The 26,925-nt window shown below is 42.3% G+C and overlaps 1 protein-coding gene across 1 annotated transcript in view; it reads right to left on the bottom strand.

The window, feature by feature from the left end:
* LOC110367981 (major histocompatibility complex class I-related gene protein-like) overlaps nucleotides 1-26,925 on the bottom strand; it is a 46,434-nt gene that overhangs the window by 12,356 nt on the left and 7,153 nt on the right. Inside the window, exon 2 of the mRNA XM_036134379.1 lies at nucleotides 298-576. Coding sequence (XP_035990272.1) covers nucleotides 298-576 — 279 coding nt within the window. The remainder of the gene's footprint in view (nucleotides 1-297; nucleotides 577-26,925) is intronic.

The following is a 26,925-nucleotide window of genomic DNA, read 5'->3' as shown; positions in this document are numbered from 1 at the left end:
CCATGGGTTTCTGTCAGGGTTTGGTTTGCATTAGTTTGGCTTGGTTAGTTTAATCTAGTTTTGTCGAAATTAGATAACATAATTTATTGACCTTACAAAAAGTTTTGTTATTTTCTTTAAATAAATTAATCTGAACTGTTTTTGTCCTTTTCCTCTTTTTGTCACAATCCTTGAGCCAGGTTGTAACAAAGGCAACAGGGATTATGCTGTTTCACTTCTTCTGGGAGTTCTTATGCTTTAAAAAAAAATGCAATATTAATCTGTTTTTAAAATCATTGTAATTTGATATTGTCATACCAGTTCTTAGCAGAATGCTCTTCCCTTTGTCCAATAATAGCTTAAGAAGCACAGGGAATTCCTTGGTAATTGTCCTTTCAAGGATCATTATTCCAACTTCATCAGTGTCTGCTACCCGTTTAACTGGTATGGCACGTGGTTGTAGAGCGATCCATGTCAGAGTTTCAAAATCCAGCTCTAAAAAGTCTTCTCCATCATAACCTACTAGTTGGACAAAAGAAACTTTCTGAGTCTCCTCATCCCAGTCACAGGTACCTCTCAATTGTACAATATGGACTCCTGAAAACAAAACAGAGACAAATTGAAACAGATAAACAACATTGTAGTAATTAATTACACTCAGAACCACTACAAAAATGCAATATGATTTGCTGAACCTGTCATACTTTTGCTCACCAAAAGCTACATGAATGAAAGCCACACGTGACAATATGCAGCCCTTGCACCTCAGCACCGCTCCAGCCTGTGTCGCAACTGCAGGAGAACGGCATCACTACCTGCGCACCTCCTTATTACTCACCTGCCGTTCCACAGGTTGCCACTAGCTGTATAACGAATCCACTGTCTGCACAGGTTTGGAATTCACAAATGTATTATTATTATTATTTAAACAACCTTTACAGGCCAGCCAGTGGTTGAGAACACATGGCACTTATCCTCATGACATTCTGACGTAAAGTGTACACAGCAGTAAATATGTACCAATATCTTAAAGGCACAGTAATCCTTTTCAAAGTACACATTATGTGAAAGCTTCCCCTTTCAAGATAACAGTGTCATTAATTAGCTCAAACTTTCTCAAATGAGCTTTAATTCGACTTTAAGAACTTTAATCCAACAAACTTGGTTCATAGCTAAATTCTCCCAATTCTCTAAATGGGTGGCTACACTTACAGTACAATGAACCAGAGAAGTGAATGCAGTACAATAAAAAGGTGATCTTTCTTTAATTTATCTTTCACAGATTCAGTCTTTCAACAGGTTTACTTAGTCTTCCGGACCAAGTATACAACAGTGCTTTCTGCATGACCGTTGTTTTGTCACCAAGGGTTGACAGGACAGCATCAGCGGAAAGTGCAAAGTCCGCCTGTAGCCTGAGATCCCCTCGCTTGTTTTCTTCATCAGCAAGAGTGTCCTAAACTGCTGGTGCTGCAGACACAAGTTGCAAACAATGACAATTACGCCGCTGTTTCTCTCCCCTGGATGTCTCAACGGTGTAGGAGGGAGGTGTGTTGCTTTCTCCAGTGACAAAGCAGGTGTAGAACAAGATTTTTGATGGTCTAGTTTAATAGGAACAGGATCACCTGGCTCTAATGATGGGAGGGGTCTCACATCATGACGCTGATTAAAGTAGAAGGCCTACTTCCATTTTTCCTCAGTATCTTTAGTTCTGATCTTTTCCAGATCAGGCCACCTGGGCTGAAGATTTGCATCCAATGTAGGTTGAGTTGTTTGACTTTTTGGCCAATGAGCAGCTCTGCTGGGCTTACTCCTGTGGAGGTGGAGGGCGTTGAATGGAAACACATAAGGGCCACCAAAGATCTTTCTGTTTTAAGATTTTTTTTTTTTTTTATGTCTGAAATCCTCTTTCTGCATGTCCATTAGCTTGGGGATTATGAGGGCTTGAAGTAATAGTAATAGTAATATCATCTTTATTGTCATTGAAACATACAATAAAACATACATTACAACAAAATTTGTTCTCTGCTTTTTTTAACCCATCCCCTTGGGGAGCAGTGGGCTGCCATGTGCAGCGCCCGGGGAGCAATTGGGGGTTAAGAGTCTTGCTCAGGGACCCAGAGTGCCAGCACTGGGGATCGATCCAGGTACTTGAATCCTTCTCTGAGTGCAAGCACGCTGCTCTAACCACTAGGCAACGACCCCCCTATCACTCTAAAAAAAGTGATATGCAGATAATCCAATTTTCTTGCAAACCCCCAAACTCCTGACATGAGAACTGGGACCCATTGTCAGACACGACTTCGTCTGGGCAGCTAAACCTATCAAACACTGCCTTCAGTTTTAAGATAACCTGTGAGACAGTTGTTATTGGCAAGTGAATTATCTTGAGGAATCGATAGAAATAGCCTGACACTACTAGATATGTGTGCTTATTGTGCTGCTAGATATGAGTGCTTATTGTGCTCACACAGATCTATGGCAAGTCTATTCCAAGGGCGATCCGGTAGAGGAGTTGAGATGATGTTGGCACACCGACAGGACTGAACTTTGACTTTCTGAAGAGATGCCTGAATACATTTTCCCAGGTATTAAAAACATGCCCAAAACACGTGTTGGCTCCTTCTGGTTCTGTGATGGTGGGAGTTCTCGTATTACATTGACCTTTTCTGGGTGTGGTTTTACACTTGATTTGACCTAGAAGTTGTTGCTGGTACTGACTGAACTTGCATTTTCAGATTCAGTCCGGTTGACTCTGTCCTCTCCAACACTTTACTGAGATGCACGTCATGTTGCTCTGGAATGACACCATACACCAGTAGATCGTCCATGAAAATAGCCACACATTCTAGGCCACTCAGAGTCTCAGTCATTTTCCGCTGGAATATGTCAGGGGCACTTGTTATTATTATTTATTTATATAGCGCCAGTTCATGAAACATGTCATCTCATGGCACTTTACAAAGTCAAATTCAATCAAATCATACATATTGGTCAAAAAGTTTCCTGTCTAAGGAAACCCAGTAGATTGCATCATGTTTAGACAAGCAGCATCCACTCTTCATGAAAGAGGACAATAGTCCAACATTGAAGTAATGTTGGACTATCCTGGACAGAATCATTCATGGACAGAATATTTCTAATTTTGGCAATATTCTGGAGGTGAAAAAAGGAAACACTGGAAACCTATTTAATATGAGATACGAATGACATGTCCTGGTCAAAAATAACATCAAGGTTTTTTTTTTACTTTAGTACCAGAGGCCAATTTAATGCCCTCCAGATTAAGTGATTGATTAAAAAGCCTTTTTTGAAGACTCTGGTCCAAAGATCACAACTTCTGTCTTGTCAGAATTTAAAAGCAGGAAATATAAAGTCATCCAGCTTTTGATGTCATCAAGATATGCCTGTGGTTGAAGTAATTGATTGGATTCATCGGGATTCATGGATAAATATAGCTGAGTGTCATCAGCATAACAGTGGAAATTAATCCCATGATGTCTGATAATTTTACCAATCGGAAGCATATATATAGTAAAGAGAACTGGTCCAAGAACTGAACCCTGTGGTACTCCACAAGTGACCCTCGAGTTTGGAGAAGATTTATTATAAACATGAACAAACTGGAACCTGTGAGACAGATTTCCCTTAATCCCTACAATACGTTCAAGTCTTTCGGGAGAATATTGTGAGTATTGTATCAAACACAGCACTGAGATCTAACAGCACAAGTACAGACAAAAGTCCATTATCTGAGGCCATGACAATATCATCAGTGACCTTCACCAGAGCACTTTCAGTGCTATGATGAACTCTGAAGCCTGACTAAAACTCTTGGAATTGGTCATTACTTTGTAAATGTTCATATACTTGATTAGCAACTACTTTTTCAAGAATTCTGGATAGAAAAAGAAGATTACATATGTCATGATTTGTCGAGATGAACTGACCACACACAGAGAGCTTATTTCTGAGAGTTTATTGAATGAAGGATGAGTTGTGGAAGAAGGAGACCAAAGAGGCTGTACCAGGCTGGAGCTGGAGGATGTAGACGAAAGCAGGAGCTGGAGCTGGACGACCGGAGAGAACTGGAGAGCTGCAGGTGCTGCACTGAAAACCAGCTGCTCAACAGAGAAGTGACTAGGAGCGCTGGGGAAGCAGGAGACCAACAGCACGGCTGAGAAAGCTCTTTGGACACAGGGGCTGCAGTAGACCGGGAGAGCAGCAGAGAGTGAGTCCTTAGAATGCAGGAGGGGCTGCAGTAGATTCAGCAGCGCTGCAGAGAGAGAATTCTTGGAGGTGCAGGGCTGCTGCAGAAACAGAGGAGCAGCTAGAGAGTTTTTTGGACGCGGGGGCTGCAGTACGACCAAGAGAGCAGCAGGGAGAGAGCCCATAGAGTGCAGGGGCTGCAGTAAATCCAGCAGAGCAACTGAGATAGTTCTTGGAGGTGCAGGAGCTGCTGTGGAACCAGAGGTGCAGCAGAGAGAGTTCTTTGGACGCAGGGGGCTGCAGAAGGACCAGCAGAACAGCAGGGAGAGAGTCCAAAGAATGCGTGACTCCAGTCGAGGGAAACTGAGACTAGCAGGAAAGAGGAACTCAGACTGACAGACGTGGGAAAATCTCTATCAGTAGACGAGGTTTGAGTGGTGACTCATGACGATCCGGCAGGGAAGAGAAGACTGAGGGAGTCTTTTGTAGAGAGGCTGGCAGGTGGAGTGTGTACTGACTGATAGGTGCCTGGCCGGTGTGACTGATTGGTAAGGGAGTCGAGGCTGAGCTGTGTGAGAGGAGAAGGTGCTAGAAAATAACAGGGGAAACAGCCAGGCCAAAACCGCACCATGACAAGATATAGGTCTGTAATTTAATAAGTCATCTTGATGACTAAATAAAGAGATTTACATTAAGTTACATTAAAAGCCTGTGGTACCTATCTATTCACTAAGAATAGATTAATCATGTCTAAAATGGGGCAAAGGGAATACCTCCTTAAATAACTTGGTTGGGAATGGGTCTAACATACAACTTGAAGGTTTAGATGAAGCAAAAATTGTAGATAGCCTAGAAAGCTGCACTGCTTCTAAACAGTTTAGACATTGATCAGTTTCTAAAGATTCCTCCAAAGCTGCCTCACTTACTGAGGATGAGGTAATCATGTTTGGGAGGGTGCCAATGATTTTCTTTTTAATGGAATCAATTTGGGTGGCAGTCAGGGGCGGGGACCTTGGTGTTCTGATCCTCGGCTGAAGAAGCTGGCTTTTGGGACGTGGAATGTCACCTCTCTGGTGGGGAAAAAGCCTGAGCTAGTGCGCGAGGTGGAGAGGTTCCGACGGAATTACCTCGACACATGGCTTTTGCTCTGGAACCAGTCTCCTTGAGAGGGGCTGGCTGGACATTCTTCCACTCTGGAGTTGCCCCTGTTGAGAGGCGCCGAGCAGGAGAGAGCATACTTGTTGCCCCTCATCTTGGTGCGTGTACGTTGGGATTTACCCTGGTGAACGGTTCTGACTGTTGTTTGTGCTTGAACAGCAGTTCAGATTACCCACCCTTTTTGGAGTCCTTAGAGGGGGTACTGAAGACTACTCCTCCTGGGGACTCCCTTGTTCTTCTGGGGGACTTGAACGCTTAGATGTGCAATGACAGTGAGACCTAGAGGGGCGTGGTTGGGAGGAATGGCCCACCTGTTCTGAACTCGAGTGGTGTTCTGTTGTTGGACTTCTGTGCTCATCATGGATTGTCCATAACAAACACCATGTTCAAGCTTAAGGGTGTCCATATGTGCTCTTGGCACCAGGACACCCTAGGCCGTAATTCAATGATCAAATTTGCTGTTGTTTCATTTGACCTGTGGCCGTATGTCTTGGACACTCGGGTGAAGAGAAGGGTGGAGCACTCCAGCAACCACTACGTGGTGGTGAGCTAGCGCCGATGGTGGGGGAAGAAGCCTGTCAGATCTGGTTGGCCTAAACGTATTGTGAAGGTTTGCTGGGAACATCTGGCAGAGTCCCCCGTGAGACAGAGCTTTAACTCCCACCTCCGGGAGAGCTCTGAAAGCTTTCTGAGGGAGGTGGGGGGACATTGAGTCTGAGTGGACCATGTTCCGTGCCTCTATGGTTTAGACGGCTAATCAGAGCTGTGGCCACAAGGTTGTCGGTGCATGTTGCGGCGACAACCCTTGAACACGCTGGTGGACACCAGAGGTGAGGGAAGCTGTCAAGCTGAAGAAAGAGTCCTATTGGGCTTTATTGGCCTGTGGGACTCCGGCAGCAGCTGATGTGTAGGGATGGTCAAAGCAGGAGGCGGCTCAACTGGTCGCTGTGGCAAAAAACCCGAGCTTGGGAAGAGTTCGAAGAGTCCATAGAGAAAGACTTCCGTACGGCTTCGAAGCGTTTCTGGTCAACTATCCGGCATCTCAGCAGGGAGAAGCAGTGCTATACCTGTTTATAGTGGGGTGGTGTGCTGCTGATCTGGACTTGGGACGTTGTGCGTCGGACGGCGGAATACTTCGAAGACCTCCTTAATCCCACCAACACGTCTTCCATTGAGGAAGCAGAGCCTGAGGACCCCAGGTAGGGTTTTCCCATCTCCGGTGCTAAGGTCACAGAGGTGGTTAAAAAGCTCCTTGATGGCAAGGCCCTGTGGGTGGATGAAATTTCACCCTGAGTACCTTAAGGCTCTGGATGTTGTGGGGTTGTGTTGGTTAATGTGACTCTGCAACATTACGTGGAAATCAAAGACAGTTCCCCTGTATTGGTAGACTGAGGCGGTGGTCCCACATTTAAAAAGGGTGTGTGGTCCAACTACAGAGGAATCACACTTTTAAGCCTCCCTGGTAAGGTCTATTCCGGAGTTCTGGAAAGGAGGGTCTGTCGGATGGTCAAATCTTAGATTCAGGAAGAGCAGGGTGGTTTTCGTCCTGGCCGTGGAACACTGGATCAGCCCTCAGCAGGATCCTGGAGGGTGCATGGGAGTCTGCCCAATCAGTCTACATATGTTTTGTTGATCTGGAGAATGCATTCGACTGTGTCCCTCGAGGGGTCCTGTGGGGGGTACTCCGGGAGTATGGAGTACTGGGTCCTTCTGTTCATAACTTTTAAGGACAGAATTTCTAGGCGCTGCCAACGTGCTGAGCAAATCTATTTTGGTGACCATAGGATCGTGTCTCTGCTATTCGCAGATGATGTTGATCTATTGGCTTCATCAGGGCGTGACTTACAGCTGTCACTGGAGCAGTTTGCAGCCGAGTGTGAAGCGGCCGGGAAGAGGATCAGTGCCTCCAAATCCGAGACCATGGTCTTAAAGGTATACTATATGATTTTCCAGCGAGGCTCCCCCCAGAGGGCGAAAGTAAAAGTGCACTGTCATAAAGATGCTCAGCTGTTCTGGTTTCTCCGTCAAGCCAGGCGCGGTTGTTTTGACCTTAGCAGACAGGCGAACGCAACGAAAAGTCGAAAAATCAGCAGTACAAACAATGACTAACACAGTGAAAGTATGAACATCAGGGTTTCCCGTAGCGCTATCTTGGCGAGCCGCCTCGCCAAACTCACGCTACCGCCTCACCAACATTCAAAAACATAAAATAAAATAAATTAATTAATAATAATAATAATAAAAAAAACTTGATATGCTTGCATGTTTATTTGACGTTAACAAGCGGTTCTTTGTTGTTGCTTTCGCGCATGCACATAGTGAATGGTAGGGCAAAAACACATGGAGTTCTCGCCGTAAAGCAAGACCGACTCTCGCGGTCTTGCACGAGACTTCTGAGCCTGTGGGTGCGGGCCGAGGGCTCTTGCAATTGCAAGTACGATATTTCCCCCCCAGACCACCAGGGCGGCCGAGAAAACCTTTGTTTGACCTGAAATGACTCATTTAATCATCCAAAAACGGTATGGAACACATTAATTAACTGAAAAATGTTGCATAGTATGCCTTTAAGTCGGAAAAGGGTAGAGTGCCTCTTCCAGGTTGGGGAGGATGTGCTGCCCCTAGTGGAGGCAGCACATTAAGTATCGTGGGGTCTTGTCCACGAATGCGGGGAAGATAGAGCAGGAGATCGACAGGCGGATTGGTGCAGCGTCTGCTGTGAAGCGGGCGCTGTACCGATCCGTTGTGGTGAAGAGAGAGCTGAGCCAAAAGGCAAAGCTCTCGATTTACTGGTCGATGTACATTCCTACCCTCATCTATAGTCATGAGCTTTGGGTCATGACCGAAAGAACGAGATCCCGGATACAAACGGCTGAAATGAGTTTTCTCCGTAGTCTGTCTGGGCTCTCCCTTAGAGATAAGGTGAGGAGCTTAGTCATCCGGTGAGGACTCAGAGTAGAGCCGCTGCTCCTCCACGTCCAGAGGAGCCAGTTGAGGTGGCTTGGGCATCTGGTTAGGATGCCTCCTGGACGCCTCCCTGGTGAGGTGTTTTGGGCACGTCCCACCAGTAGGAGACCCAGAGGGAGACCCAGGACACACTGGAGGGACTATGTTTCTCGGCTGGCCTCGGAACGCCTCGGAATTCCCCCGGAGGAGCTGGCCCAAGTGGCCGGGGAGAGGGACGTCTGGGCCTCCCTACTGAAGCTGCTACCCCCGCGACCTGACCCCTTAAAAGCCGAAGAGGATGGAATCAATTTTATTCATGAAGAATCCCATTCAGTCAATAATGCTGAGAGCTGATGGAATGGATGGATCAACCGAGCTGTGACTCTGGGTAAGTTTGGCAACTGTACTAAAGAGAAACCTAGGATTATTTTTATTATCTTCTGTTAATGATGAAAAATATGCTGCTCTAACTCTGCAAGGGGTCTTTCTATACAACAGTAGACTGTTTTTCCAATTAGGTAGGATTCCTCTTGGAGTGTAGAGCACCATTTTCTCTCCAATTTTCTAACATTGTGCTCCAAAGAACACATCTTTAAATTAAACCAAGGATCCAGCTTCTTGTGAATAATTACCCTCTTTTTCAGGGGCACTACATTGTCCAGTACAAAACGCAATGAGGAAGTGACACCGTCCACGAACACGTCAATTTGTGAATAGGAAGAAACAACATTGTTGCAATCTGCTGGACATTTCTGTGATGCTCAGAAAGTTAAAATGGGGACAGACTCTTTAAAGTTTGATACAGCATTATCTGATAAAGATCTACTATCATGAAACATTCTATTGGGGGTGGAGAACTCAGTCAAATTTAACTCACAGCTTATTTAAAAAATGGTCAGATAGGGCAGGGTTGGGAGGAAATACTGTTAATTTTTCACAATCAATGCCATATGTCAGCACAAGGTCTAAAGTATGAAGGCAAGAGTGTGTCGGTTTTTGCACATGTTGAGCAAAACCAATTGAATCTAGGATAGTTTTAAAGGCTACATTAAGGTTATCAAATTAATTATCAACATGAATGTTAAAATACCTTTTTCAGTTTTTAACACTAACTCAGATAAGAAGTCTGAAAATTTATCTAAAAACTGAGGGTAAGGGCCTGGTGGACGATACAAAACAACAAACAGAAGAGGTTTTATTGCATTGCAGTTTGGATGAGGGAAACGGAGGGTTAAATGTTCAAAATAATTGTAATTATTAATTGGCCTGGGACTAACTAATAAAGTTGCAGAGTTGACTCATTTTTACTAATGTAGTCCTCTTGCAGCCAGGTTTCTGTGAGACAAAATAAATCAATCTGATTATCAGAAATAATTTCATTAACTAAGAAAGTTTATGTTACTAAACCATATTTAATTGATTAATTTTTTGGTTCCAGTTGAGTCACATTGAGTTTGAAGAGATTTTTATGATTTGCTCCTTTTATATTAGGCCATGGGAAATACATTGTCTCAATGGGGTAATGGGTGGGTAACAGTGCAGAAGCAGCAGAGAGGTGTGTTAAACTACGGCTCTGCTTCCTGGTCTGGACCCTGGGTTGTCAGCATTTAGGAGAACTAATAAATCCGGCCAGATTTCTAGAAAGAAGAGCAGCACCATCCAAAGTAGGATGGATGCCGTCTCTCCGGATCAGACCAGGTTTTCCCCAGAAAGTTCGCCAGTTATCAATATAGCCCACGTCGTTTTCAGGACACCACCTAGACAACCAGCGGTTGAATGATGACATGCGGCTAAACATGTCATCACTGGTCAGATCAGGCAAGGGACCAGAGAAAATCACAGAGTCCGGCATTGTTTTAGTAAACTTACACACTGAAGCATCACTAACTTCAGTCCCCTCCAATTGGCGTTGGGTGTCATTACCACCAGCGTGAATGACAATCTTACTGTATTTACGCTTATCCTTAGCCAGCAGACCATGTGAAAAATGAGGAGTTCCTAAACATGAATTGCAGCAACAGCAATGCGTATTAATTGTGCTTATGTGTTACAGAGAGATGTCTGAGCAGACAGATCAAAGATAAAATCGGGATAGTCTGGAACACCAAACCACAATCCACACCACAGCAACAGAAAACAGGAAGTCTTTATGAGGAATCTCATAAAGAGCTCTGATGAATGTTTCTGCTTTCTATTATTATTGACAATTTATCCAGACAAGGAGAGGTTAAAGTTACAAGATGGTGTTTTAATAAAGTAAATTGTGAAAATGTTAAAAGAACTTGTGAGCATATGAGTAAGAAGGTAACATTTCTAGGAGACATGGAAGAATGCAATAATCAAATAACAGAACATATTAGAATTGCTAAAGAACTATCCATCCATCCATTTTCTGACCCACTTAATCCCTGATGGGGTCACGGGGGTTGCTGGTGCCTATCTCCAGCATTCTGCTACAGAACTAAGTATTCCAAAAATTACAAGAAAAGAAAAGATTAAAGTAATATCGTGGTGGAATGATAAATGCAGCAAAGCTGTTAAAGATCACAATAAAAATCTTAAAACCTTACAGAAAATTATGACTGGAGAAAATGTAATAGAATGAATATAAAAAGAAAAGGGCAGTAGCTCTGAAAGCTATTAAAGAGGCAAAATATAACACTTGAAGAGATTATTGTTCTGCCATAGGATCTGAAATTAAGAAACATAATGTATGGTCAATGTTAAAAAAATTAGTAGGGAAAGAAATAGTTTTGACTTGGCATTGTTTACTATTAGTCTTCAGTTCTTCCTCCTTGTTAGGGTTTTAGTTTTGATCAGGCTTTATTTTCTGTTAGTTTTCAGCTCCTCCTCCCCTTCTCGCTCAGCTTTCCCTTCACTCCCTCTGCAGTCAATCACACCTGTTGGTCATTAATTAGTCAGACTCACTTCACCTGCCAGCCTCCCTACAAAAGCCTCTCTCTGCCTTCACTTCTCTGCCGGTCCGTCATCAGACTCCACTCACTTCTCGCCTGTCTACCTGGTTTGCTCCTGCTAGCTGTTTTTATCCTGCCTTGGCTTACCCTTGTTTAGTCTCTACCTGCTGCTGCATGTTACCTGTCTCACCTCTACACTTCTAGTGAAGCAACTGATCCTGCTGTGATTCTGGCCTGCAAGTATTCACCCTGCTGTGCTGCTGGTTCTGCCGTTACTCTGGCCTGAAGGTTTTCACACTGCTCCAACCAGAACTCTCTCTGGGCCGTCAGCTCCTGCACCCACCTCCTCCAGTCCAATAACATACTCTGGTTTTCTTCATCCAGCATTTATTACTTTCAATAAACTGTCAAAACGAGCTGTGTGTGTGTGTGTGTGTGTGTGTGTGTGTGTGCTCGATCCGGGTTCATAGCAAAGAGCATTTTACTAATATATATATAGTATTCAGAAGGAACAAAAGATCCAAGTATTCAGTGATTTAGGCGAGAAGAGTAGTTTTAGTTCAGCAATAAATGAATATATAACAAGGTAGGAACTTAAAAAAGCAATTAAATAGACAGCGTATTCAGCTCCAGAGGAGGCTAATTTGTGTTACGCTATGTTCAGACAACTTCCAGATGAATCATTTAATCTAGTGTTAATATTATTCATAAAATATGGACAGAAAGAATTATTCCTAGAAGTTGGAAAAAATAATTTTACCTTTTAATAAGCCAGGAAAGGATGATACAGACCCAAACAGCTACAGGCCAATTGCTTTGACTTCTCATTTATGTAAATGGATGGAGAAAATAATAGTTGACATGTTAATATTCACCCTTAATCAAAAGGAGTTTGTTAGTAAATATCAGTGTGATTTTAGAACAGGTTGTTCCACAGTGGATGCTCTTGTGAGGATATGTAATGAAATTGAGAAAACTTTGAAAATGAAAGAAATTATGAGTATTTTTAGACATTGAAAAAGCATATGATGCAATGTGGAGGGAAGGGCTTTTGATAAAGTTAGATCAAATGTGAATAGGGGGGAAACTGTATAACTGGATAGCTAGCTTCTTTAAAGATAGAAAAATTAGGACAGGACTATTAAAGAGATTTTGAAATAGAAAATGGAATACCACAAGAAAAGTCTAACCAGTCCAGTACTGTTTAATATTATGATAAACGACATTTTCAAAAATAGATGGATGCATTGAATCGGCATTATACACAGATAATGGGGCAATACGGATGACGGGAAGAATGAGGTACATGTAGTAAGAAGTATTAAAAAAGGAATTAGTCAGATTGAGAAATCGTCATATAAATGGGGTTTTAAATGTTCAGGTAGCAAATCATGCTATATGATAATAACTAATGGAGGAAAGGTTAATATTGATAAATTAACACTGTGTGGTCAGCAGTTGGAATCAGTGTTTGAATTCAAGTATTTCTGAGTGTGGATGGATAGGTATTACACGTGGAAAACTCACATGCAAATTTTTAAACAAAATGCATAAAAGTCTTAAATTTAATGAATTAGTGGCAGGAAACCACTGGGGTGCAGGTAAGCAATCACTATTAAACATCTGCAGGGCTCTAATGAGATCAGCTATAGATTATGGTTGTATTGTGTATTGAGCAGCAGCATTACAAAAAATAGACAGATTACAACATAGGGCATTAAGGGTATTTTCAGGAGCAATGAAGACTACTCCCATGAATTCATTGTTATTTGAAATAGTGAAACTCTGTTAGAACTGAGATTTAAAATGGCATTGACATCCATCCATCCATCCATCCATTTTCTAAGCCGCTTAATCCCTCATGGGGTCGCAGGGGTTGCTGGCACCTATATCCAGCATTCATGGCATTGACATATTGGATTAAATTAAAAGGAAGTAAAAAAGAAAATCCAACATCTACTGTAATGTACTGAAGTCGGACCCTTCAGTGTCAGTGACATTTTAGAGCACAGTTTATTTAAAGGGAGGAGAAGCATGGCTCTCAGGACGCGCTGCTTGCGCTTACTGGCTAGCAATCTCCTGGAGGCAAATGGGAAGGTTAGTGACCAGTGGAGGCAGATGTGACAATTTGCTAAAAGCTGGATCACTAACCTGACAGAGAGCTGGCTTGTTCAGGTGAACTGGCTTTGGAGCTGAGGCCCGTCTGCAGGCAGATGAGGCTGATAAGCAGAGTCTGTGTGGGGCTATATAGGGGCGTTTATCCAGGGGCAGTCCGGGTCCGTAATGGGGGGGCCAAAGGTCTGGCGGCGGTACAGAAGGGTTCTCTAAAGATGGGTACAGGTTCAGTCCAGGTCCGGTGCACGGGGAGACAGTCTAGAGGTAAGGGTTTCCAGAACAGACGGGTTCCGGGCAGACAGACAGAATCAGGACGGGCTTCGGCAGGCTCAGGAAACAGAGATCAGGTCTAGGTCGGGCAACAGGTGAGCAGACAGGTTTGATTCAATAAACAGGCTTGAAGGTTCTCACCGTGTGGCTTGAGACGTTCTGGCACTAAAAGCAGATCTGGACAGAGTTTATAAAGAGGTGAAACAAGGTGGAGCCATTGAGGGTTGATTGCAGGTAGGGTGGAGTATGAACCAGGATCGTCACACCTACAGTATTACAAAATTGATGGCAATACTGTAAATTTGAGAGGAATGGGTTTGAGTGGAAAGGAAATCAATGGACTAAATAACATGAAATAGATAATAAAATATTATGTAAGAGTAATCCAGGAAGCACAACTCCTTTTTGGCTATATCCAAAGATAAAAGCAGACTTGAATGTAATTGAAAAGAAGAAAGAATGTAAATTAAATGAAATAGGGGTAAAAACAAATGTATATTAGATATATTAGAGATTAGATTTGAGATTACATTTGAGATACAGATGGCTCAAAGAATATAAAAGGGTGTGTAGGAATAGTTATTTATACACACACACACACACACAAACACACACACATATATATATATATATATATATATATATATATATATATATATATATATATATATATATATATATATATCTCAGAATTTCAAATATACATCTTAATGGCTTTCAGATATTTTATCGATTGTCACAGCAGAGATGGCTGCCATCCTTAAAAGTTTGCAGTGGGCGGAGGACGTCAGACTAGATAAGGTGGTGGTGTGCACAGGTTTAAAGGCAGTAACTGAAAGTATTAAGATAAGATGAGATAAGATAAGATAGGCTTTATTGATCTCACAGTGGAGAAATTCACCTGTCACACATCGGCTTAATAAACAAAGAAGGTGCCAAAAGGAGGAAAAGGTGCATAAGGTATATAGAGTGTGTCCACGTATATACAGTGTATCAAAAAATCAAATAAAAATACAAAGGAAATAAAGCAGAGATTTAGGATGACCTCTGTACATTCAGGTGACTTACATTAAAGTGGTACCAGGTAAGAACAACAGTGAGGTAGTGAGATAACTATACAGCTGAATTCACTTATTTAACAGGATTATTTAACAGGATTATTGCACAGGTTATTGCACAGGGTATTAAATAGAATTGCACACTAGTTATTGCACATTAGTTATCACAGTTATAGTGCAACATTGTAAAGTCTGGTAGCAGCAGGGATGAATGACCTGCTGTAGCGCTCCTTTTTACAAACACCAGTTGTGGAACAATTATTTCTGTATCTATGGATTTCCTAAGCGACTACATTCAGACAAGGGTGCCAATTTTGAAAGTGCTCTTATTGCTGAGTTGTTGCAGACATGCAGAAGTCACACACTACGCCTTATCACCCAATGGGCAACGGGTCATGCAGTGGGGGTTCTAGACCAAATTTAGCAGGGGAGCCAGGGTGGGGCCAGTGTTTTTTCACAGGGGCACAGAACAAAAGAATTGGGGGGGATTTAACAGGTCAACATTCAATCGTTGAATATATTAAGCCAAAGAGCCAATTGTGGCAGACCCCTGATCGTTTCTCAATACAGCGAGAGCTTAACGTGAAACAGATACATTTTTATTATTATAATTGTTTTATATTTATTTTTTTATTATTTTGTTATTTTATTATTGGGTAAAAATATAAACGAAAAAAAATACAACTGATCCAAATGACCAGTCAGTCATGGTATCTTTGTCAGCATTTATCATACTAAGAAATTTAATATCATGTTTTTAGTACAGGGCCATAACAGGGGCCAGGAACAGTTCTACTGAGGCACAGGCCTAAAAGGATGAACCGGACCCTGGTTAATATCACTCGAGGGCTGCCGCCAAGAGCGAAACACCATTGGCCTGAACCTTTGAAGTTTTTGACACTTGCTTATAATTGCACAGTGCATGAAACGACGGGCTATGCGCCATTTCTTTCTTTTTTTTTCTTTTTTTGTAAATGTATTTATAGTTTGCAGAGTTAACAACCAAGACAGAAGAAAAAAATAAAGCAAATACAACAACAAAAAGTAAACTAGAACTGCAAGCAGTTATTAACGGGTTCCAAGCCCACGCACCGCCCCCTTTGAGCATGTTCCTGGACTTCAGCATTCAATCCCACAGCATCTGGTGGAAAAACTGGAACATCTGGGCTTCAGCACACCCCTTCACCACTTCCTCACCTCCTGAGCACTGTCGGTCCGGGTCTGACAGACCACCTCTGATGTCATCACCCTCAGCACGGGCTCCCCTCAGGGCTGCATCCGGAGCCCCTTGCTGTTTACTCTGATGACACACGACTGCACCCCCAGGTTCACCACCAATCACATCATGAAGTTCGCCGATGACACAAATTCATCAACAGTTCAGCTATGGAGGTGGTTAGCAGCACCAAGTTCCTGGGGGTGCACATCACAGTCAACCTCACCTGGTCTGTGAACACCACGTCACTGGTGAAGAGGGCACAGAAGCGCTTGTACTTCCTGCAGAGGATGAGGAGAGCCCACCTGTCCCCACACATTCTCACAACCTTCTACAGAAGTACCATAGAGAGCATTCTGACCAGCTGTCTCTCTGTGTGGTGTGGAGGCAGCAGCACCTCCGACTGGTGGAAAATGAGGAGAGGGGACGGGGACAGCAGAAGGGATCATCGGGGCTCCTCTTCCCTCCATTAAGGACATTTCATCCCAGCGCTGCATGTCCCCAGCCCATAGCATCAGCGCTGCATGTCCCCAGCCCATAGCATCAACAAATAATATGATTGAACTTGACTTTGTAAAGTGCCTTGAGATGACATGTTTCATGATTTGGCGCTATATAAATAAAATTGAATTGAATTGAACAGAGACCCTCAAACCCCCACCATGAACTGTCTCCCTATATATATATATATATATATATATATATATATATATATATATATATATATATATATATATATAATGAATGTTCTTCATTTACAGTGACCCTTTAAACCATTAATGCCATTACTCCTTTTCATGACAACTCATAATATATGAATTACATGTTTCCCGTAACTTATACCTTTTTATTCTAAGTTCAACCAAGATATTCTCTTCTTATCCTTGTAGCTTGTAGTGTTAAATAAGACTAAAATCGTTTCATTTGAATCAAGGTATGCAGATGTTGATAGATATATCTATCTATCAGTGACGTGCGGTAGGGTTCATAGCTGGTGAAGCACTGACGTCATCAGTCAGATTTACAAATATATACACTACAGAGTAGACTCATTGCAAAGTGCTGAAGGGGACTGGTTGAGCCAAATCAATTAACCAAGAGACATGGAAAAATTATTGATTATTTGTTTAAAAAATAAATAAAACTAAATTATTTGTCATTTGATTGGTAGCAGTTTATGAGTTATGATGGATTTCTACATTTGTAGCACATTCAAAAACTAACCTACATTACGCACATTTCATTACAAAAACAAAACATGAATAATTATTGCTGTCTTACTTCTACTTAGAAATGAAGTCCAGCTGCACTCTTTCTGAACAAAAATATCGGTCACTTTCCGGTAAAAGTTCTTTTTATCTTCTTCAGTTTTAAAAGTTTCTCAGTCTCAGTGGAGCTCACTGCCAGGGAGGAAAGCCTTCCTTCATCAGTCCTGTTCCAGCTGTATGTTTAGAGTCTTTTTAGTGCTTTACTTGTTTAGCAAAACTCGCTAATAACACATCCATAACTTGCTTTGACTCTACTATTTTGGGATAAGAGCGGTGCCCCTTGAGCGCCCCCTGCCTAGAGGCCAAGGAACTGCCGGCCTCACATACAACCAGCTCTTTGGCTTTTATGATCGCCCAGCAGCACACGAAAATACATAGTTTAATGACCAAAACCGAATTCGTAATCCACATATATTAAATTGTGGAAAATCAGTTAATCAGTGTTTGAACAATTGAATTTATGATCTAGAGACAGGAAGATGCATTCACGGAATGGAAGTCAGCGCAGTTAACATGGGATTGCGCAATCCCTGGGGAGACCAAGATCGCTGGCTTGGTGGCGCTTCACTATCAAGCACCACCAAGGATTTACGTTTAAAATAGCCAAAAGTCTTCGATTTTAAAGAGAATATCATAAAAAAATAAGGAAATTAGATTAAAAAAACAATTATTATTACAAATGACTGAGTGAATCACAATATATATTGTTATCATTATTCTATATTTTCTTTCTTTCCAGGATTGCCTCCCCTGAATGCATGTCACTGCTATCTATAACTATAACACATAAACTTTGCACAACATTTGCATATTTGCTCATTTTGCATCATTGCATCTCCAACTAGCATTACAAATGCTGTCGAACTCTCAGTTTCTAAATGCATTCTCGCACAAATGCCCTTTGCACAATCAATTCAGTACATACAAATGGTTTTAAAAATCCTTACCTGTACACTGTGACTTTCTCATGCATTGTTTACACTTCAATTGTTTACTTTTAAATCACTGCTGCACCTTATACTGTAATTTAAATTGACTGTAATTTACAAGCTGTATTCTTGCACAAATTGCCCTCTGCACAATCAATTCTGCATATACAAATGTTTTTTAAAAATACACACCTGTACACTGTGACTTCTCCTGATTTGTTTGCATTTCAATTGTTTACTTCAAATCACTGCTGCACCTTATACTGTAATTTATTTTACTGCAATTTACAAGCTGTGTGCAACAGAATTTCGTTCTGTACGCACTCTGTGCATACAAAATGACAAATAAAGTTTTCTAATTCTCTCTAAGTCTATCTATCTATCTATCTATCTATCTATCTATCTATCTATCTATCTATCTATCTATCTATCTATCTATCTATCTATCTATCCATATTATATTATAACGTTACTTTTCGAATAAGTCTGATCCATATCTGAACTATGGATCTTTGCAAATGTTCTTGCCATTACTTCTACTTTTTATTCATTTGTTAATGCTGTTCCTTCTTCATGTTTTAGAACTGGATATGTTCTCTCTGATCTATTTCCCTTCATTTTCTTAATCATTCCCCATACCTCAGCTATAGAAGTTGTTCTGCCTATTGAATCACAAAAATCTCTCAATTTTGTCTTCTTTTCCTTCTAAATAACTTTCCTTGCTTCTGCTTGATCTTTTTTATATTCAATTAAATTTTTTAAATTATGTGTTCTTCTCAAAACTCTAAAAGCTATCCTCCCATTTCAAGTCTCTGCTCCGCTTAGAAAAAACACAGGATGTGATGTCACTTCCGGTGATGTGCCCAAATATGGGCATAATGGCCGCCCTGTTCACAGTTCTGGATGGCAGAGCTCTCGATATTGAGAGCTGTAAACTGATCACAAACTTCATAAATTTGTTAAAATTCAACGGTTTGCTCTAAAATTCTGAAAATATTCATGAATGTCCAAGAGTGTTTCATCTAACCACACGATTTTTTTGATGGTCATTAAAAAAATGGATTCAGAGAAATAAAATATTAAACTTTATGATCTTGTATCATTAATTTTTAAAATCTTGTAAATTGGTCAAAATCGCCTGGATTTTTACCAAACTGAAAGACATGATTATGCTGGCTGTGCTTTACAGATAGAGGCCATTTTTATTGGGATTGACCAATATTTGGGGAAAATACATTGATTTCTCCATTTTACAAACTTTGAAAAAAACAGAGTGTGGCACTTTCAAACACTGGAATACATGCAGTGAGAGAATTGTTGCACCTTATTCAAGGAATACATCCTGAAAATCTGAGCTTGTTACACCACACAAGTGATTTTAGGTGAATTTTTGAAGTTTTCCAGTTTTTTCCACACTTTTGGAAATAGGCCCCGCCCACTTGTTTCAATAAATACCATATTTAATACTTTAGTTAAGGGCAATGTCTGGAAGGGAATGAAGAAGGTTTTGTAAAAATCCGATCAGCCATTCTTGCGTAGTAGATTTCTTGACATCACAGCGCCCCCTAGTGATGGACGATCCTCAAATGCGGGTCACATGTGCAAAATCTTATTTGGACAATGGTTTATAAAGGACATGTCAAAATCTGTTATGGTTTTACAATAACCAGCAATTACATTTAGAGCTAGCTAGCTAACAATCACTTATTGTAGCGTTACTTTTTGAAAAAGTCAAAATTCAAAAATCTGCCGCGTTAACTTTTTTTATTTGTCCATGACACGCTTATATATAAAGTTTTGCGCGGATTGCACAAAAAATGTAGGAGGAGATTAACAAGAAAGGTCCAACCTTTGTAGCCATGTAGCGTGAAAACCAGCTGGGAAACAAAGGGTGTGCCAATTCCCTTTATTTTGCAGAATCATCCAATAAACAAATTGATGTGAAGTTTTTGAGTGTAGGACCAGTAGTTTGGTGGTTACAGGCCAAAACGCGTTGTCCTTTGTTATAGCGCCCCCTAGTTGTTGAGGGGTCTGAATTTCTGGGTTTGAGTAGCGGTGCACATTCTGTACTTGGATACCTGATTCAATAAGTTCGTTACAAATCCGCATGGGCCGCCCAACGCGTTTTAGCGGAGAATAATAATTACCCGTAATAATAATAAATAATTTAAAAACACGAGAAAAACAATAGGGTGACGAACGGCATAGCCGTTCGCCTGCGCTGCGGGCTTGGAACCCTAATAATAATAATAAATAAATTAAAAACACGAGAAAAACAATAGGGTTCTCTGCTCACAGAGCAGACGAACGGCATAGCCGTTCGCCTGCGCTGCGGGCTTGGAACCCTAATGATGAGTAAGAAGAAAAAAAAAGTACAGGTCCAGATAAGTACCACACTCATTATAACCCATTATTTTGAATGTATCTACTAAAAGGACCTCACACATCAAGGAACTTATGATGGTTATCTGACAAAGAGTAACAAATTTCTTTGAGATAGCTACAGGACACCATATCTATGAGCCATTTCTAAAATCAAAGAGGGATAGAGGATTTCAATTCCCGCAGAATAACCCGTTTTGCAACCACCAAACCAAACATTAAAGCCTGCTGCAGAGACATGGGAAGAGTAAGTGAGAATTTAGAGCAACCCAAAAGTATCAAATGATTATCCGAATATAGAACTTTGCCATAAGCGTTACTATAAAATTTAAATATTCTGCACCAGAAGTCCATAAGCTTAGGGCAGGAGCCAAACAGATGACCCAAAGTCCCATCATCTGATTTACATTTGTCACATATTGGTGAGACACAGGGAAATAACTTGTTAAGTTTGGTTTTAGAAAAGTGCAGACAATGGATTACTTTGAATTGAATAAGTGTAATATTCTGGGTTTTGTTTTGTTTTATGTTTGATTAGTCAGTTTACTTCCCTGTCTTAGATTCTATTTCTGTCTTGTTTGGTTTCTATGTTGTTTTAGTTTTCCCTGGCATATTATTGGTTTTAGTTTTTGCGGTAGTGGGTTCTGGATTGGTTTAGTTTAGTTCTTGTTTCCCCTCCACTTATCCTTTCAGTCACTTTACTTCCCCTGATTACCTCCACCTGTCCTAGTCAATTAGAGTCACTTGGTTTCACCTGCCCACCTGTCTATTTAAACCCTCCTCAGTTTTCTGTTTCTTGCCGGAACTTCACACTTGTCTCCTTGGTAAGAGCCATCCACATTTTTGAATATCTGATTTTACCTGACCTGTCCTGTGTTTTTTGAGTGTGCCCCAGTTTTTGTTGTCACCTGATGTCTGCTCTATACTTCGTTGTGAATTGTTTTCTGTCTGCCTGGCTCATCCATCATCTCCAAAATAAATCCTTTCAAGTATTATTTTAGTGTCTGGCTGAATGCCGGGTTCATCTCCTCATAAATCATTACAATAAGTTGCAATCTAGAGTTAATGGAACAGGTTTTGATTCTTGACAAACTTAGCTTCCACAGCTCATCTGAGATTTCGACTAGTGTATCCGAAGCCCAGGCCTCTTTTGTATGATTAGTAGATGGAGATGAACTCAAAAGATTAACAAACTGAGAGATTAGCTCTTTAGAAGTAGGGGGCTTTTTTATAAGCTTGTAGAAACTATGTTGCTCTGAAATGGTTTCAAAGCGAGGGAAATGTTGTCTGACAAAATTATGAACTTGCAAATACCTGAAAAAGTGGCTAGAAGGAAGACCGAATTTAGATTGGAGTTGCGTGAAGGAAACAAAGTTATTATCAACGTATAAATCCTTAACCCCTTAGCCCCTATTTAACCAGTGCTTAAAGGCTACGTCCATATTGCCTGCCTTTAAAAGCTGTGTTCGGAAAAATAGGAGTATACATCGAAAAACCAGGGAGATTCAGAACAGTCTTTATCTGCTTCAGAATCCTGAATGAATTTTTTAAGTATAAAATTATCCTTCAGCAACTGAAAAGGGAAGGAAAAATTGGAAAATAGTACAGCAGAAAGAGATGAAGTAGTAAGTGTCAAGGACACAATGTTTTCATTCAGCAGCCAAATGGGCAACAGTGAGTAAACCCCTTCACCCCTCGGACAGACATGACTCCAAAAAACCTAGGTTCTGGTTACAAGCCCAGTAATAATGACGAAAGACAGGAAGCCCTAGACCACCCTCAGCGTTAGGTTTTAGAAGGTGAGACTTTGACATTCAGGGGTGTTTACCAGCCTAGATAAAAGGAATTGTAATGGAATCTATCATCTTAAAAAAGGAAGCAGTGAGATAAATGGGTGTATTTTGAAAAAGATATGTGAATTTCAGGACGACCACCTTCTTGACAACATTAACACGACCTATCATGGAAAGAGGGAGGAGCTTCCACCTGTCCACCATAGATTTAAGCTTGTTAATTAATTCAATAAAGTTGTGTTTAAGAAGGAGTCTAGGGTCCCTTGTGATATTTACACCCATATATTCAAAATGACTAGTTGAGACTTTGAATGGGATGTTACTAAGAAAAGCAGTGTCCGGACCATCAGAAAGGGGCATAAAAAGACTTTTGTCCCGATTAATAGTAAAACCAGAAAAAGTGGCAATTTTTTTTATAAGAGTAAGGAGCGGGGAAAGAGAGATTGTGACATCTGAAAGAGTCAAGATAACATCGTCCGCATAAAGGCCAATGGGACTAACTGTAGCATAGTCCGAAATGCCAGTGATCAACGGATGGGTTGATCTGATCTGGTTGTTCTGGTTCCGCAATGTAATGAAAAAGAGGCAGACCTGTCATGATTAGTCAAAACTGAGGATTTGGGGTGAGCGTAGAGCATTTTTAGTAATGTCATAAATTTATCAAAATTTTTGGAGAACCAAAAAAAAATAAAAAAATAGTCCCACTCAATTTGATCAAATGCCTGTTGAGCATCCAATGAAATAACTGCAGAGGCAGGAAGGTTGTTCCGGTACATAACATATGAGTCGACGAGTATTTGAAAAAGAATACCTGTCAGGGACAGTCTGGTCAGGATGGATCAGGCGTGCTATATATTTGTTTAAATGGGTAGCTAATACTTTTGCAATCATATTTTTGTCGCAGTTTAGTAAACTTAAAGGGCGGTATGAGGCGACATTAGAGTAATCCTTGCCTTTCTTCAGAAGAAGGCAGATATTAGCATCATACAAACTCTGAGTAAATACTCCTTCCATCACTGAAGAGTTCACCATACGCAGAAGAGGGGCAACCAGATCCAAATGACTTTAATAAAATTCTATTCCAAACCCATCCGGACCACAACCCTTACCAGAAGATAATGAGCATGTTGCAGATTTAATTTCTTCAATTGTAAAATTAGAGTCCAAGTGTGCAATGGCGGATTCATGCATAACAGGTATGTTTAAATTATTTAGGAAGTCTTTAACATCAGAACTGATGGCAATTGTCTTGGAAGTGTATAAATTGCTGTAATAATTGAGAAAGGCTTCATTTATGAGTTTAGGGTCAGTTAACATTCGCCCAGAGGGGGAATAAATTTTATGAATAGCTGTATCTGCAAGTGTGCCTTTTATTTGTCTGGAAAGCAATCTATCAGGCTTGTCCCCTAGTTCAAAATGTTTTTGTTTAAGTCTGCGAATGTAATTACCAACTTGTTCCCCGAGCATGTGATTGTAATCAGATTTTATCTTCAGGATATGTCAGGGTTTTGTTTACCGATGAACTCAGGACACACACACGGGACTAAAAGTTTGAGTCTTTATTGAAGGAAGTATGCTGGGTGGTGAGTGATGAAGACCGGAGGTTCAGGACTGCAGAAGGTCAGGGATGAATGTGATGGCAGGAGCTGACGACTATCCAGGCAGCCGGGAATGCTCAGAACTGCTCAGCTAGCAGCCCCAGTAGCCACAGCAGGTTAGCAGTTCGTTTGCAGACACCAGGACACAGAGCTGAGCTTCTCGAGGGCGGCTAGTCAGGTTAGCAGAACTTGAGAGACACCAGGACACAGAGCTGAGCCTTTCCAGGATGGCTAGTCCAGTTAGCAGTTCTCTGGAGACACCAGGACACAGAGCAGAACTTCTCCAGGGACAAACAGCAAAGTAAGAGTCTAAAGAAAACTGGCAGGACTAACCTTAAACAAGAAAAACAAATCTTCCAAGGCAACAACAGGGACTGGCATGGAGAAGTGTGGAATGATGACGGCCCAATGCGGAACTGAAGACAGAGGGAGGTTTAAATAGAGCACTAACAGGTGAAACAAGGGTCTGCCTAATTAACTGCTAAATGATTATCAGGTGTGACTGACTGCTGAGGAGGTGAAGTGAAAATTGACAGAAAATAACTGATGACTGAAAACTAACAATAAATAAAGTCAAACCTAACCCAAAAGAGATGAAAAAATGAAAGTAACAGAAAAACAAAGCCAAACCAAAACTCAACCATGACATTACCCCCCCCCCCCTCAAGGCCGGACTCCGGACGGCCTAAAATCAAACAAAACAAACTACAAAGTGACCGAACCAGGATGGGTGGAGGGAAGGCAGGATGGCGGGCAAGAGTCATAACCAAGCTGATCTAACCTGGGTGGGTGGAGGGAAGGTAGGATGGTGGGCTAAAATCAAACCAAAACTACCCACTAGGGCGAACTAAAAGGGCGTCTAACAGATGTTGGTAAGCCAAACAAAGGGCATCTAACAGATGTTGGCAGGCGAACATCGCCACAAGGCAAAAACGGGCATGACAGGCGAACATCGCCACAAGGCAGAACAGGCGTACGACAACGCCCGAGGGAAGAAACAGGCGTACGACAACGCCCGAGGGAAGAAACAGGCGTACGACAACGCCAGAGGGAAGAAACAGGCGTACGACAACGCCAGAGGGAAGAAACAGGCGTACGACAACGCCAGAAGGAAGAAACAGGCGTACGACAACGCCAGAAGGAAGAAACAGGCGTACGACAACGCCAGAGGGAAGAAACAGGCGTACTTAGCGCCAGAGGGAAGAAACAGGTGTACTTAGCGCCAGAGGGAAGAAACAGGCGTACTTAGTGCCAGAGGGAAGAAACAGGCGTACTTAGCGCCAGAGGGAAGAAACGGGCGTACTTGGCGCCAGAGGGAAGAAACGGGCGTACTTAGCGCCAGAGGGAAGAAACGGGCGTACTTAGCGCCAAAGGGAAGGAACGGGCGTACTTAACACCAAAGGGAAGGAACGGGCGTACTTAACGCCAAAGGGAAGGAACGGGCGTACTTAACGCCAAAGGGAAGGAACGGGCGCACGACAGCGCCAAAGGGAAACCCGCCGGGGCCTGAGGAAAACGCCGGGGCTTGGGGAAGAGAACGTCGGGATGTGAGGGAAGCAGGAACATCTAAAATGCCTAGGAACAAGAACGGAGGGCGTACTTACACGCCGGGGAACCGAGAACAGAGGGCGTCCTAACTCGCCGGGGACCGAGAACAGAGGGCGTCCTAACACGCCGGGGAACCGAGAACAGAGGGCGTCCTAACACGCCCGGGGAACCAAGAACAGTGCGCGTCTAAACACGCCGGGAACACTAAATCTAAACGCTAGAAATCTAAACACCAGGGAACCAGGAACAAAGGGCATCCTAATATGCCAGGAAACAAGAGCGGAGGGCGTCTTAGAACGCCAGGAGACAAAGGGCGTTCTAACACGCCGGAAAAACACGAAATCTACAGGGGTCAGAGGGCGTCCTAACACGCCAGGAAACAAAAATACCAGGAACTAAGGGCGTCTAAATTCCGAGAATGGAGGGCGTCAAACACGCCAGGGGACTAAGAGCTAGGGGGCCAAAACAAAACTAAGAAGCGCTGGGACGTAAAGAGCGCTGGGAAACTAAAGATCTAAACCAAAAACTAGAAAACCAGGCATGAACTAACCTATATAACAAAACCAGAAGACCTAGGGTAGGGATAACAAAAGAAAAACCGAAGCAAAAAACTAGAAATCAAAATAAAACAAAAAAACTAGGAAAAAGAGCAAGACGTACAAGAGAAAAAAAAAACTATAAAACTAATGCAAAAACCAAAACAAAGAAACTAGGACAGGAACGGTAAACTATTGTAACACTAGATAACTAAAGCTAGAACAAAAACAAAAACTAAGAGTACAAGGCAAAAAACTAGGATTCTAAAGCAAACAGAAATAACCAAAGCAAAAACCGGAAGACTATAGGCAAACCTGGAACACCAGAACAGAGGTGGAAAAACAAACGAAAATAGAAACTCAAGTACTCAAAGAAAAAACAAAGAACCCCCTAAATAACTCTAAAAACCCCAAAAAATCCTAAGTAAACCAAAACTGAAATTGAGCCCCAAAAATAACAGAAGGCACTGGCCTTAAGGGCTCAGGCAAGAACGGCTGCTAAGCAAAAAAGAAAAAGTCTTCGTGGAGGTCGTCCTGGACGAGGCAGGCGGTGGAGCAGCATCGCCCGACTAAACCCTCGAGGAGGGTGGCCCCGACGAGGCAAAGTCAAGCGGCCCGGAGACCGCGGTCGGCGGCTCTGGCCGAACAAAAAAAGTCAGAGGCGGCCGACGTGGTGGGCGGCCCCGACGAGGCAGAGTCGAGCGGCTCGAAGTCCGCAGTCTGCGGCTCCGGCCAAACAGAGAAGTCAGAGACGGGCGCCGTGGTGGACGGCCCCGACGAGGCAGAGTCGAGCGGCTCGAAGTCCGCAGTCTGCGGCTCCGGCCGAACAGAAAAGTCAGAGGCGGTGCCAAGCTACAGGTCTCGGCGGAAACCGAGGCCAGAGGCAGGTCCTCCTGGACCTCCTCACGAGGCTTGGGCGGAGGCAGGTCCTCCTGGACCTCCTCACGGAACTTGGGCGGAGGCAGGTCCTCCTGGACCTCCTCACGGAACTTGGGCGGAGGCAGGTCCTCC

Source organism: Fundulus heteroclitus, unplaced genomic scaffold, assembly GCF_011125445.2.
Source record: "Fundulus heteroclitus isolate FHET01 unplaced genomic scaffold, MU-UCD_Fhet_4.1 scaffold_80, whole genome shotgun sequence".
Taxonomy (NCBI): Eukaryota; Metazoa; Chordata; class Actinopteri; order Cyprinodontiformes; family Fundulidae; genus Fundulus; species Fundulus heteroclitus.
This window is presented reverse-complemented; position numbering and strand designations above follow the sequence as displayed.